The sequence below is a fragment of the Exserohilum turcica genome (assembly GCF_000359705.1).
Source record: "Exserohilum turcica Et28A unplaced genomic scaffold SETTUscaffold_11, whole genome shotgun sequence".
Taxonomy (NCBI): Eukaryota; Fungi; Ascomycota; class Dothideomycetes; order Pleosporales; family Pleosporaceae; genus Exserohilum; species Exserohilum turcicum.
Genome location: NW_007359926.1, coordinates 796518 through 807386, shown reverse-complemented (window position 1 = coordinate 807386; position 10869 = coordinate 796518). Strand labels below are relative to the sequence as shown.

The 10869-nt window shown below is 59.0% G+C and overlaps 3 protein-coding genes across 3 annotated transcripts; all 3 read right to left on the bottom strand.

Moving 5' to 3' along the window:
- Window positions 1–39: 39 nt before the first annotated feature.
- On the bottom strand, window positions 40–1093 carry SETTUDRAFT_158817 (uncharacterized protein; the record flags this gene model as incomplete). Its single annotated transcript, XM_008023909.1, has 4 exons — window positions 40–273; window positions 352–638; window positions 717–920; window positions 1018–1093. The coding sequence occupies 4 exons, from the start codon at window positions 1091–1093 to the stop codon at window positions 40–42; spliced, it is 801 nt and encodes a 266-aa protein (XP_008022100.1).
- Window positions 1094–1586: 493 nt separating this feature from the next.
- Window positions 1587–3896, bottom strand: SETTUDRAFT_182716 (uncharacterized protein; the record flags this gene model as incomplete). Its single annotated transcript, XM_008023908.1, has 2 exons — window positions 1587–3785; window positions 3876–3896. 2 exons carry the CDS (start codon window positions 3894–3896, stop codon window positions 1914–1916), a joined length of 1893 nt encoding a protein of 630 aa, XP_008022099.1. The 3' UTR covers window positions 1587–1913.
- Window positions 3897–5671: 1775 nt separating this feature from the next.
- SETTUDRAFT_167137 (uncharacterized protein) lies at window positions 5672–7057 on the bottom strand. Its single transcript, XM_008023907.1, has one exon. It carries the CDS (start codon window positions 6836–6838, stop codon window positions 5747–5749), a length of 1092 nt encoding a protein of 363 aa, XP_008022098.1. The 5' UTR covers window positions 6839–7057; the 3' UTR covers window positions 5672–5746.
- Window positions 7058–10869: the final 3812 nt, after the last annotated feature.

Sequence of the window (10869 nt, the reverse complement as noted above, 5' to 3'; positions counted from 1 at the left end):
GAAATCCATCATAAACATCACACTCTTACTACTTACTACTTACTTCTCCATGGCCGCCCCAAAAGCCTCCATCTTCCCTCTAGTATTCTCCCCAACCCTCCACCCCTCAATATACCCCTGCACCTCCTCGCATCCATTCTGGGCACCAGGAACCGGCTCCCCCCACATACCCCAGTACGGCACGACGCCCGTCCACGTGCGCTGCGCAAGCTCCTGATTCTTCAGATCATTACGATCTTCACTGGGGCCTCCGGTTCGTATTTTCGCCGACGCCTGGCTCGTTAGCACATGCTACCATGACGCACGAAGAGAGAAAGAGAGAGAAGGGAAAAAGGAAAGGAGCAGTCTTACAGATACAATCCTGACTCTCATTACCCCCGTACTCTTCACCTCTGCATCCGTCGGCGGCACGCGACTGGCGTCCCAGCGCCCCGGCAGCATCTTCTCGGTGATTTTGTGCATGGCCCACAGGGCTTCGGCCTCGTCCGTCACCAGAGACGCATACCCGTACACGACGGCAGAGCGGTAATTACACGAGTTGTGGAAGGGCGTGAGACTCAGTACGAGGCCGTCTAGAAAGGAGGCTGCGATGGAAATGGGGAGGCCATCTCGAGACTCTTCGTCTTCTTCTTCTTCTTCTTCTTCTTTTTGTGCCTGCTGCTGCTGTTGTTGTTGTTGAGTGGAATCTAGAGATGAGGATGGGCAGGATTTGGCGCGCTGAAACATGCGCGAGGAAATGTGGCCGTGCAGATAGACGTCTTGCGGGGTGGTGGCTGGCTCGGCGCTGGGATCCGTGTAGTTTGCGGTGCAGCCGAGCATGGGGAGGATGACGGGGAAGCGCTGGGTGGGTATCGTAAAGGAGATGTGTAGGAGGGGGCTGCGGTCGAGCAGCGTGTGGATGGTGGCGTAGTCGTAGTAGCCTTGCAGTTAAATGAGTAACTGTGTCGATTTACATGGACATGTGAAAAGGGGGGGAATGGGATAGATGCGTGGGTAGAGAGATAGATAGATAGATACCTCTATTTGGCAATCGACCGAGTTTATTCACAGCCGTCCTTGGATATTGTGTTGATGCGGAAGTTGGAGTCGCCATGTTGACTTGTTCTTCTTTCACTTTCACTTTCACCTTCTCTTTCTCTGCTATGCACCTGACCACATTGATCTCGTCAACCTCCCTTTTTTATACACCAGCCATGCATGCAGAAAAGCGAGTCCGACGTGTAGACAATGACTCCTCCATCAGGTCCCCAATAGCACACCTGTCTAAACACAACGATGCACAGCATGTAGGAAATAGAGGGTCACCGCAGCCCCGCATCTAGTTACTGAGTGTAGTTAGTAGCAGCGGGTGAGTGTGGGGACAAAATCGGTGCTAAGATGAGTTGGTTGGTGTGGCGCATGCAAGTACATGCAAGTTACTAGGGGGGGCGTGTAGGGCGTATATGGCGTATGTGTGTAACACGACGTACAGCGCCACGGGGAGCTGGATAGCAATGGGTATTCCAGGGAATTCAAGGGTATGCAAGGCATACTGTCATACAAGAGAATGGTAGAAAAGGGTAACATGTCGTTAATTAGCATCTGTTAGTCTATCTGCGTGGGCTGGAGCTTGGATAGAGAAAAATAAAGAGAGGGGAAGTTAGGCCGTTAAATGTGTTCCCAGTGTGTAATATGCCCCCCTTTGACTTCTTTCTCTCTTTCCCCGTGTGCCTTTGGTTGTCCTATTCCCATACAATCCAATTCACGCCAATTCACTCCAACCCCACACGTTGAATCCAATCGAATCAAACCGAGAAACAAGGAAAACCCATCAATCCCTCAGGCGGCGAAATGCATAACACGCCGCTAAGTTACCGACTCCCAAAACACCGAGCCAATGCGTAATATGCGTGATGAAAAATCACCTTCCTCTCTCATCTAAAGCCCCATGCGCTTCTCAGCCCACCCCTTATGCTCTCTAGCTTCAAGCACTGATACGGGCTACTTTGTGGATCATAATACAACCCTTCCAGCCTGCCACTTCTCCGATCGAGGGCGACGTAGTAGAATCCACTTATGGTCAGGCCGCAGCCTGAATCATCAAAGGTGGCGTGTTCGGCGTCGTTGTTCGCAGGGTTGAAGAGGGGTTGGGGGGTGATTTCGACTTCGGCGCGGCCCGTCTGCGCGTTGCGGACGATGCGGTAGGGCGAAGACTGAAGCTGGGAGGCATGGGTGTAGCCAGTGCTTAGAGATTGGTAGCTGGATGCGTTGCTGGTTGCTGACCAGATGTTGGGTGTCGGGCCGTCCGGGAACGAGGGTGTCGTGGTCGAGGGTGGGGGCTGCACGGGATCGGCGGTGCTGCGGTTCAGGCTCTTGACAAAACAGCGTTCTTTCCAGCGCATTAATATCCATTCCTGGCTCAGGACTTCGGTGAGCCACTTCTTGCTGGTCAAGCAGCGGATGACGTCTTCGTCGCTCATCTTCTGGAAGGGGGGCAGCTTGCGCCAGTATGTTGCGTCGTTTGCGGCAGTGGATTTGAAGGATTCGGTCAGGAGGGTGTGGTTGTTGAAGTCGAGTATTTCGCCTTCGAGGTATGTGGTGATGGACGATGTGCGTGCGGGCGGCGGCGTTGTGGTGGTGGTGGTGGTAGCGGTGGGGAGGATGGTGTGCGAGTGGGGGTGGGAGGGTACGTTATACGCCTCCATGGTGGCAGAGAGCGACATGGCGTCCCAGTCGACGTGGTGTATGGTGACCTTGACGGGCCATTGGTCCTGGTGGGGGAGGGCTTCGGGAGTGTGGTGGTGGGCGGAGCGGCCCGTCGACGAGGAGTCGCTGGGGGTCCATATCCAGGGGCGGATGGGAGGGGGCAGCGCAGTGTGGCGGGTCGTGGCTATGGTGGTGGCATGCTGGCAGCCCGAGAGGAGGGCGCCGGGGACGAGCCATGACGTCTCAGCGGGGGGCGGGATGGCCAAGGGGTCTGCAATGAAGTCGGCGTGCTGCAGGCAAAAGTAGTCCTTGTCGAGGAAGCCGGCGTCACGGGCGTACTCGAGGCTCTCGTCGCTGCTGGTCGAGTGGCGGATGCGGGCCAGGTAGCGGAGCGTGTGCTCGAGCATGGGCGAGGCGCGGGCGTCGGCGAGGCGCTGCATCGAGGCGTGGCGGGCGGCAGCGTCGCGGTGGCGGTCCATGGAGTCGCTGTGCAGGCTGGCGCGGGCAGCGAGCATGTCGCGCAGGCTGCGGTGCGACACATGGCGCGAGGGCGCGTCGGCAGACGCGGCTTCCCTTGAGCGAGCCGAGAAGCGTGCATGGCGGCGCACGCCGGCCGACTGGAGGATGGCCGTCGACCTCAGCGAGCTCTCGGCGGCGCCCGGAGGAGTGGGAGCGTCGTGGGCCGGCGACCAGTCGTACAGGCTGTTCTGGCTGGGCACCCGGTCGCCGTAGTTGTTGTCGCTCAGCCGGCTGAGGCGGCTCATCACTCGCCGCAGCCGGTCGCGCTGCTCCAGCTCGTCGCGCTGCCTCTCGAGCAGCCTCAGGCGCTCGCGCGAGCCGTCGAGGCGCTCCTGGTCGTGGGCGTGGTGGGCGGCGTGGGCGTAGTGGGCGGCGGCGGCGCGGGCGATGTCGTCAATGTCGTCGGTATCGTGGGCGTCGTCGGTCGGGGGGCCCAGTGTCGCGGCCAGGTTGAGGACGTCGTCGTTGACGGGGCTCTCGAGTTCGCGCAGGGCCGAGATGAAGGTGGCGGTGGTGGTGGTGGTGGTAGTAGCAGTAGTGGTAGTGGTAGTGGTATTGGTGGTGGTAGCGGGTTCGGGGTCCTAGATGATGCGGCTCCGTCAGTCAACAGTGGCCGTGTCATGCCATGCCATGTCATGCAGAGCGCACACCACACACACAGGCATCCTTACAGGCGAATTGGCGGGTGGCATGGCGCGGCGCGGCGATGGAGGGCGCGGGTGCTGGAGGAGTGGGCGGCGCATGTGCATGCGCTCCAGACGCAGGCAGTGAGTAAATGAGTGAGTGAGTGAGTGAGTGTATCGACGTCAAACGAGTTGGCCTCGGCGCTGCTGGCGAGCGCACGAGTGACGGTGCATAGTTACGCCCGCCCGCGTCACGTCAGCTACTTAGGCGCCCGCGACAGGTCGCAAAAAACAAACGTCGCCCTGCCCTGATTGCCTTGGCTGGATTGCCTTGGGCACCACCACTACCACCACCACTACCGCCCGATGGCCTCCTACCACTACACTGCCACTACTGCTCTACTCCTCCGAACCCATGGCTCCCGTTCCGCCGCCTTGCCCAATCCCGCCCTCGTTTGCGGCACAGCTCGTCTGCCCATCTCCTCGCTTGTGCGTGTGCCCCAGAATCCAATCGTCCCTCTCCCGCTCCCCGTCCCGGCGCCATGGTCCCAGTCCTGACCCATTGGCTCGTGCGCCCGCCCCATCCAGTATACTTAGTCACAGCCTTTCCACCCTCAGCATCGCCCAACGCCTGCTCCTTTCCCGTTCCAACATCCATGCATGCAGCCCGTTTCACTCCTATCCCCCGAGCATGCTTACACTCATCTGCCTTGGTCTTGGTCTTGGTCTTGGTCTTGGTCTTGGTCTTGGTCTTGGTCTTGGTCTTGGCCGCCGCTGCTAGTAGTAAGAATAGTACTGAAACACTCACTCCACAATCATATCCTGTGCACACGCTTCTGAAAATCTTTTTTTATTGAATTGAATTTTGAGGTTCTTTTTTTGGAGATTAACTTAAGAAGGCTAATAAGAAGCTTGCTTCTTGCCAGCATCTGGTTCACGGCGACCGGCTCAACCGCGTCGCGTGCTTCTCGCAAGGCTGGCTTGGAGTGTAGGAGATGAGCCTACAAGTCTCTGTGCGTCCAGTCTTCCAAATCGGTCCAGCTCGGCAAAAAGCATCAAGGTACATTTGGAAAGCGTGTGCTCCGCAAGCAGAGGACCGCTTCCCAAAACAACAGGGCACGCCACGGGCGTACTCCTGTCCTGACCCTGCGCCAAAGCCTACCCCGTTCCGACCCAGTCCTCCTTTTGCAACAGAAACGAGCTATTACAGCGGCATCACAGATGCTTGTATAACTTTTGTCGTCGCCTCTCGGCATGTCCAGCTGGCACTCAATACCAGTCCAAGTAGGCAGATTCATGAACGTTGATCGCGTCAAATCGTAAGAGTCATGGCTTGCCACGTGCTCAACGAAGAGATGGCGCACCGTCCAGGAGGAAAACGACATTAAAACAAGAAAACAAAAAACCCAATTTCCAGAGTGCCTGACCCCGCAAGCCGTGAGGCTGTGTTTACCGTCTTCCGTTGAAATGCCCGACATGCATACCTCCCAGAGATGCTGTATTCAGTAATGAAAGGACCTGGTCCGGCCGTGTGCGTCTGTAATGGACGAAGAAAAAAAAGAAACGAAATCGCTCGCTAAAAAAAACACTAGACAAACCGTAAAAGCAGGTATCAAGAGAAAAGAAAGGAAAAAGGAAAAAGAACATGTACCAGCAAGAGAGGAGAAATGACGCTTGCTAAAAATCGATGATAAACGCCGTCCCATGCTGCTTTGGTCCATGATGTCTGGTCGCAGAACATCATGTTGTGGATATCGCTTTCGTCTCGTGTCGGGTGTCGCAACGTGGGTGTGCTAGCAACTTGCACCGATTGGGAACAAGTGCGGTTGGGGGGGGGGGGGGGCGAACTGGCCAGGTCCGCGCTTCCCGCCATCGACGGAGATCAGGTACATGTACCACAGCATAGTCGCCCATGCAGCTTATGTAAAGGCAGCGTACTGTGGTGCAAATCCCGTGTCCCATCCGAAGCCGCCGAATCCTCCGTGCACGGCGCTTGAACCACACTGCTGGGCCAGCACGCTCGGCAGAGGAAGGGCAGGGATCGGTGCCGATGCCGGGGGCGGGCTGTAGTACGAACTCGACGTGTACGGGCTGGTGCTTGGTGCATATGGGCTTGTCGAGTTGTATGGCTGGCTAAACGAAGGCGTCGGCGACGGAAGCTGGATGGCCTCAAACCCCATGTTTCCCATGGTGCTCCAGAACGAGGGGCCCGTCTCACCGCAGGTAGCAATGGTCGGGCTGGGCGTCGAAGGCACCACTCTCCACGAGTCGACGGGCGCAGAGTGCGACGGGTGCACCTGCTGTGTTGGCACCCACCAGTTGGCTGACGCCGACGAGCTGGGCAGCAGAGGTGCGGGGCGGACCACGTCGACGATGCGGGGAGGCGGAGGAAGAAGCGGGAGGAACAGTCCCATGATGGCACTCTTGACGTCCTCGCCTCGGCCCTCGAGCAGTTCTCCCGCGCCTTCCTCCTCGAGACCTTCCAGAGCCTTGACGCCGGTGCGGAAGACATAGCGGTTGACGGCCTGGACGAAGCCGTCCTGAAGCTTCTTGAGCTGCTGCTCCTTCTCGGCCCACTCCCAGGTGCTGGCGGCCACGTCGACCGAGTAAATGTCCTTGTGGTACTCGATAAGCGCCTCGATGGTCTCTGGTGTAAGCTTGAATGCAACCTCATGCTGTGAAACCATGTCGACGTGCACGACATAGGCCTCGATGTGGATGAGCTGGTAGTTGAAGAGGGCCTCGACGAGCGGGTTGGAGTCCTTGCGCAGTTCCGAGTCGGGAGCCTTGGGGACCATGATGGAGCAGAGCGACCAGATGGCGTTGGGGCCCGACAGTGTCTCGGTCAGGCAGCGCGTGTGTTGCTGGACGCTGTTCAAGGGCCGCTTGACACGATTGACTCTCTTGAGTGTTTGTGTTAACCATGGCTCGGCCTTGGAGGCCAAAACAACGTTTACGTTGGAACGGGGCGCAAAGGCCGCAGCCGAGGCGGGTAGTAACGAGATCGGCATGGTGGTTGTGTTTCAGGTGGTATGTGCGAGAGGCTGCGATATTAGATGGGGAGGCGGGTTCAAGGATTTAAAGGAAAGCAACAAAAGAGAGGGTGAAGGGGTAGGCAAGCAAGAAAAAAAAGACGTGTCTCTGGCGGAAGTGATTTTTGGGTGAGGCGCCGTGGATTGAGATGGAGAGACAGGGAGGGTGCGGACGAATGAGGAGGGAGGGGGTGAGTGGGAGAGGCGAGGTGGGAGGCGGAGGGTGAAGAAGGCTAGTGGTGGTGGTGGGTGCCATCTCTTAAGAGCTCCCAAGCGACGATCATGGGCCACTCGGCGTGGCCACAGACACGCTTGACAAGGATTCTATGCACACTGCCCCGTTTGGCTGCGCAGCGCAGTTAGCTTGTCTAAACGTGCATATGGCGAGAGTGTGCAGGTGCAGAATTAGTCGGACCAAGCTGACCGACGGGCACGGCGAAAGCGTCGTGCACACGTGGATAGGATAGGCCGGGCGGGTGCGTGGGCGAAGATTGCGATGGACTCATGGCGGGCAGGCCGGTGCCTTGGAGCCTTTTGGGCCTGCAGGCACGGAGATGACGAGCAGTGAGGCGCCGGATCAGCCTCTGGGGTGGAAATAGCAAAAGTTAGTCTACCATTGTGGTGAGGGCCATGATACGATGCATGCTGGCTGGCGTGCGAGCAAGGCAGCTGAGGGCGCTGAGGGCGCTGGCGACGACGCAGCGACGACGCAGGAGGCACGTAGACGCACACACACACACACGCGGTAGGCGGCTTTGGCGAAAAGGTGAGGCCTGCGAGTGCGCTTAGACGGCGGGCAGGTGGTGTTGCGACATGACACGGATTCCAGAAGGTTTCCTTGGTCGTGGGCATGTCGCGGGCACTGCAGCGGCTTTGATGCCGTTTTGGGCGGCCGGGACTGGCAGGGAGGGCCGAGGACAGAGGCGCGAGGGGGGTTGAGGGGGGGCAGAAGGGGGGCAGAGGGGGGGCCAGAGGGAGGGGGGCAGAGGGTTGCAGCGTTGCAGTGGGTGTCGTCGACGTCGTCTTGGGCCGTCGACAGGTTGACGTTGCTTGAGGCTAAAGATGGGCTGCAAACACGCGGCCCAATCAGCGCGCGCGACGGGGATGCGACCAGGCCTGCCTACCGAAAAATCCGCCATCATGTGCGCCGCCTCTTTCAGACACGGCCCAGAAGCTTAGCAGAGCAAAGCAGCGCAGCGCAGCGCAGCGCAGAGAGCAGCAGAGAGCAAAGCGAGTAGCTCCGGCGCCTGCTGAGGCATCTGCAGTGCAGGCATACGACTGTCGCGCTCTCTTGCTCTCTCTCTCTCGTGACCATGGCCGTAGGTGGTGGTGGACTCTGGACGTGGTGATGCCCAAGCGGCGGGGCACTTGGGCGTCTGCGCCACCGGGTGAGGCGCATCATGTGCTGGTGCGGCTGTGCAGGCGGCGGAGGCGGCGGCGGCGGTGACTGACGGATGATGCCATGTGCCCTATTCCACGTCCTACACCTATGCCTCCGCCTACACGACCACCGCCTACACCTACACCATCCCATGCTGGCCGGCGTCGATCACAGCCGGCGCCGCCGAACCTCGTCCTCGCACAAGTCCGAAGTCTGCCTGGCACGGCTGGCTCCTCCTCCTCCTCCTACCATGCCACGCCGCCGATATACTCCCGTCCGCCGGCCACCTGCACGACACAGGAGGCGGGTTTCGGCGGCGAGCCCTCATGCTGCCTGCGCCCGCGCCATTGGAGCAGAGGCGTCGGCAGGTGAGGCAAGGCGAGGGCATTACCCAAGTCGCGTCCCTCTGCATTCAGCGGTGCTGGCTTATCGATAGCGCGCACCCTCGGTCGCTCTGCTATGCCGTGTTTCAGACGCTGCGACTGCGCCTCTGCGAAAACGAATACGCGGGGGGGCAAAACCCATCCTCGGCCGGCGCACCGGGCTACCCCACATGGACCGCTGCAACTGTGGTGCTGTGCTTGCAACGGTATGCCTCCGACAGGTGCGTCGCGGTGCATCGTGGGCAGCGTGCGGGCAGGATAGTCCCTCTGGCCCTCTCCTTCATCAACCGACTTTCAGCTCGACAAGGGCCCCGCCGTGCGCTAGCCGCCCCCACTAAGCCGACATCAAGCGCGGCCCTGTCCTCGCGCCGCCCCCCACACGACTCGCCGCTGGCCTCTCTGCCTCGACACAGCATCCCACAGCACCCGTGATGCAGAATCGTCACCGACTGTTATGACTGTTCGTTCATGCAAACACTTCATCCGGCCGCGTTTCACAATATGCCGGCCAGCAAACGGCCGCATGCACCCTGCCACGCCCACGCCCACGCCCACGCCCACGCCCACGGACTGTGGTGACGTCGACTGCGGTGACTCACTCACGCATGAACAAGCAAACCCTTCACTTCACTCTTGGACACGCCCCCCCGCCGAAAATACCAAGTCTACCGCTATCCCATCCGGCCCCCCTCGAGCGCTACCAAACTTCTCCCCCTCCCTACCCTCTGTCCGCGCCCGGCAACGTCGCATCCAAACCTCCTCCAAGGCCGTCGACCCTGCCTAGTCCACCTCTAGTCGTCGTGCGCCGTCATGCAGGTGCATTAGGTCTACATACAGACTACTGTGACTACCATCAACTCAATACCCTCTACCAAGAAGCTGCTGCTGCTGCTGCTGCTGCCTCGTCCTTCACCATACAGTAGACTAACGTTACATGCGCTGGGTTCGCCCGGCTGCAATAGTCGCGCAGCCCCCCTGTCTGCAACACACGCTTCGAGCATAGCGCTTCTGTCCTGCTTGCCTCACAAGTAAGCCGTCCAGATCTACCTATGAGGCACTCGTAGCTTATCCCGTCCCGCCTACTAGCATCGACAAACCCTGGCCCCAATACTTACAACCACCGATTGATGTATAGTTGTCTCAAAGCAGATATTGCGCAAGCACAACGGTGTCAGGCCCCCGCATCTAGATCCTTCACAGGCTGCCTGCCCCAAAGTTGGTGGCTGTCGTTATCCAAGCCTTCCCGGAAGGTTGCAGGCGGGGGACGTCGACACAGCAGCCGCTGCCCCAAACCACCCTGGACGGGGAGCTCGGACTACCGCAGCTCTGGATCCACCACACCCTCTCCTCACCCGTACGCCTCAGCATATCATCTGCAAAAGCACTACCATCGGCCATGGCGGATGATTGCCAAGTCGATCATCCCCAACCCTCCCCTTTCAACCCGCTGCCCCTTCGACACCTCCGCATCTGCAAGGCTGATCGGTGGCTTCCTCGACGCTGACACTGACAAAGAAAAAAAAAGGGCCATCCATCTTGTTCATCGGTAGCGTCACCCGCCCATCCATGTTCCCAGCACTCGATGACGCTCTTGAGCACATTGCGTGCGCGGCATGACTGTTGAGCTTTTGCTGGCGCTTCGCCAGACTGCTCGTTGTTTCGACTAGTCTCTCCCTCCATGACCCGGCCATCAGCCTCCACTACGGCATCTAGACCGTCTCACGCAGCCGCTGACGTACCCACCATAGTCTCATCTTGCGCTCGCCAGGCACACGTTAGCCGCTGCTCGTCGGGGGAGTCGCGCCGTGTCCTAGCTCGCGATACAAACAAAGCCATTTGGTCCTCCCCACGCCGAGAATGGATATTAAGGAGCCCAAGTTCCCAGCAATAGCAACCCCAAGTCGGCGCACCCGCCCTCTTCCTCGGGGGATCCTCGCTTCCATCTCCTGATCTTGCAATTTCCACACGGCGTGTGCTCCTGTCTGGGCCTCAGCACCGGCATTACCTTTGCCCCTTCCCGCAGTGACATTTCTGGCGTACTCTCTCGAAACCAGATTGGCCCAAATATCGTATCTCGCCTCCAAAAGTACACAGACTGTAAGCCCGTCTACTTGCCCATGTCCTCAACTTGCAACGCTGGAATTTGTTGTTCCAAGTCGGCGCCATTTCTCCGACTCATCTCCGCTGCCTTTTCATTATACTCGTTGTGCCATGCAACCACAGGTGCTCAGATCTAGCACAGGTCT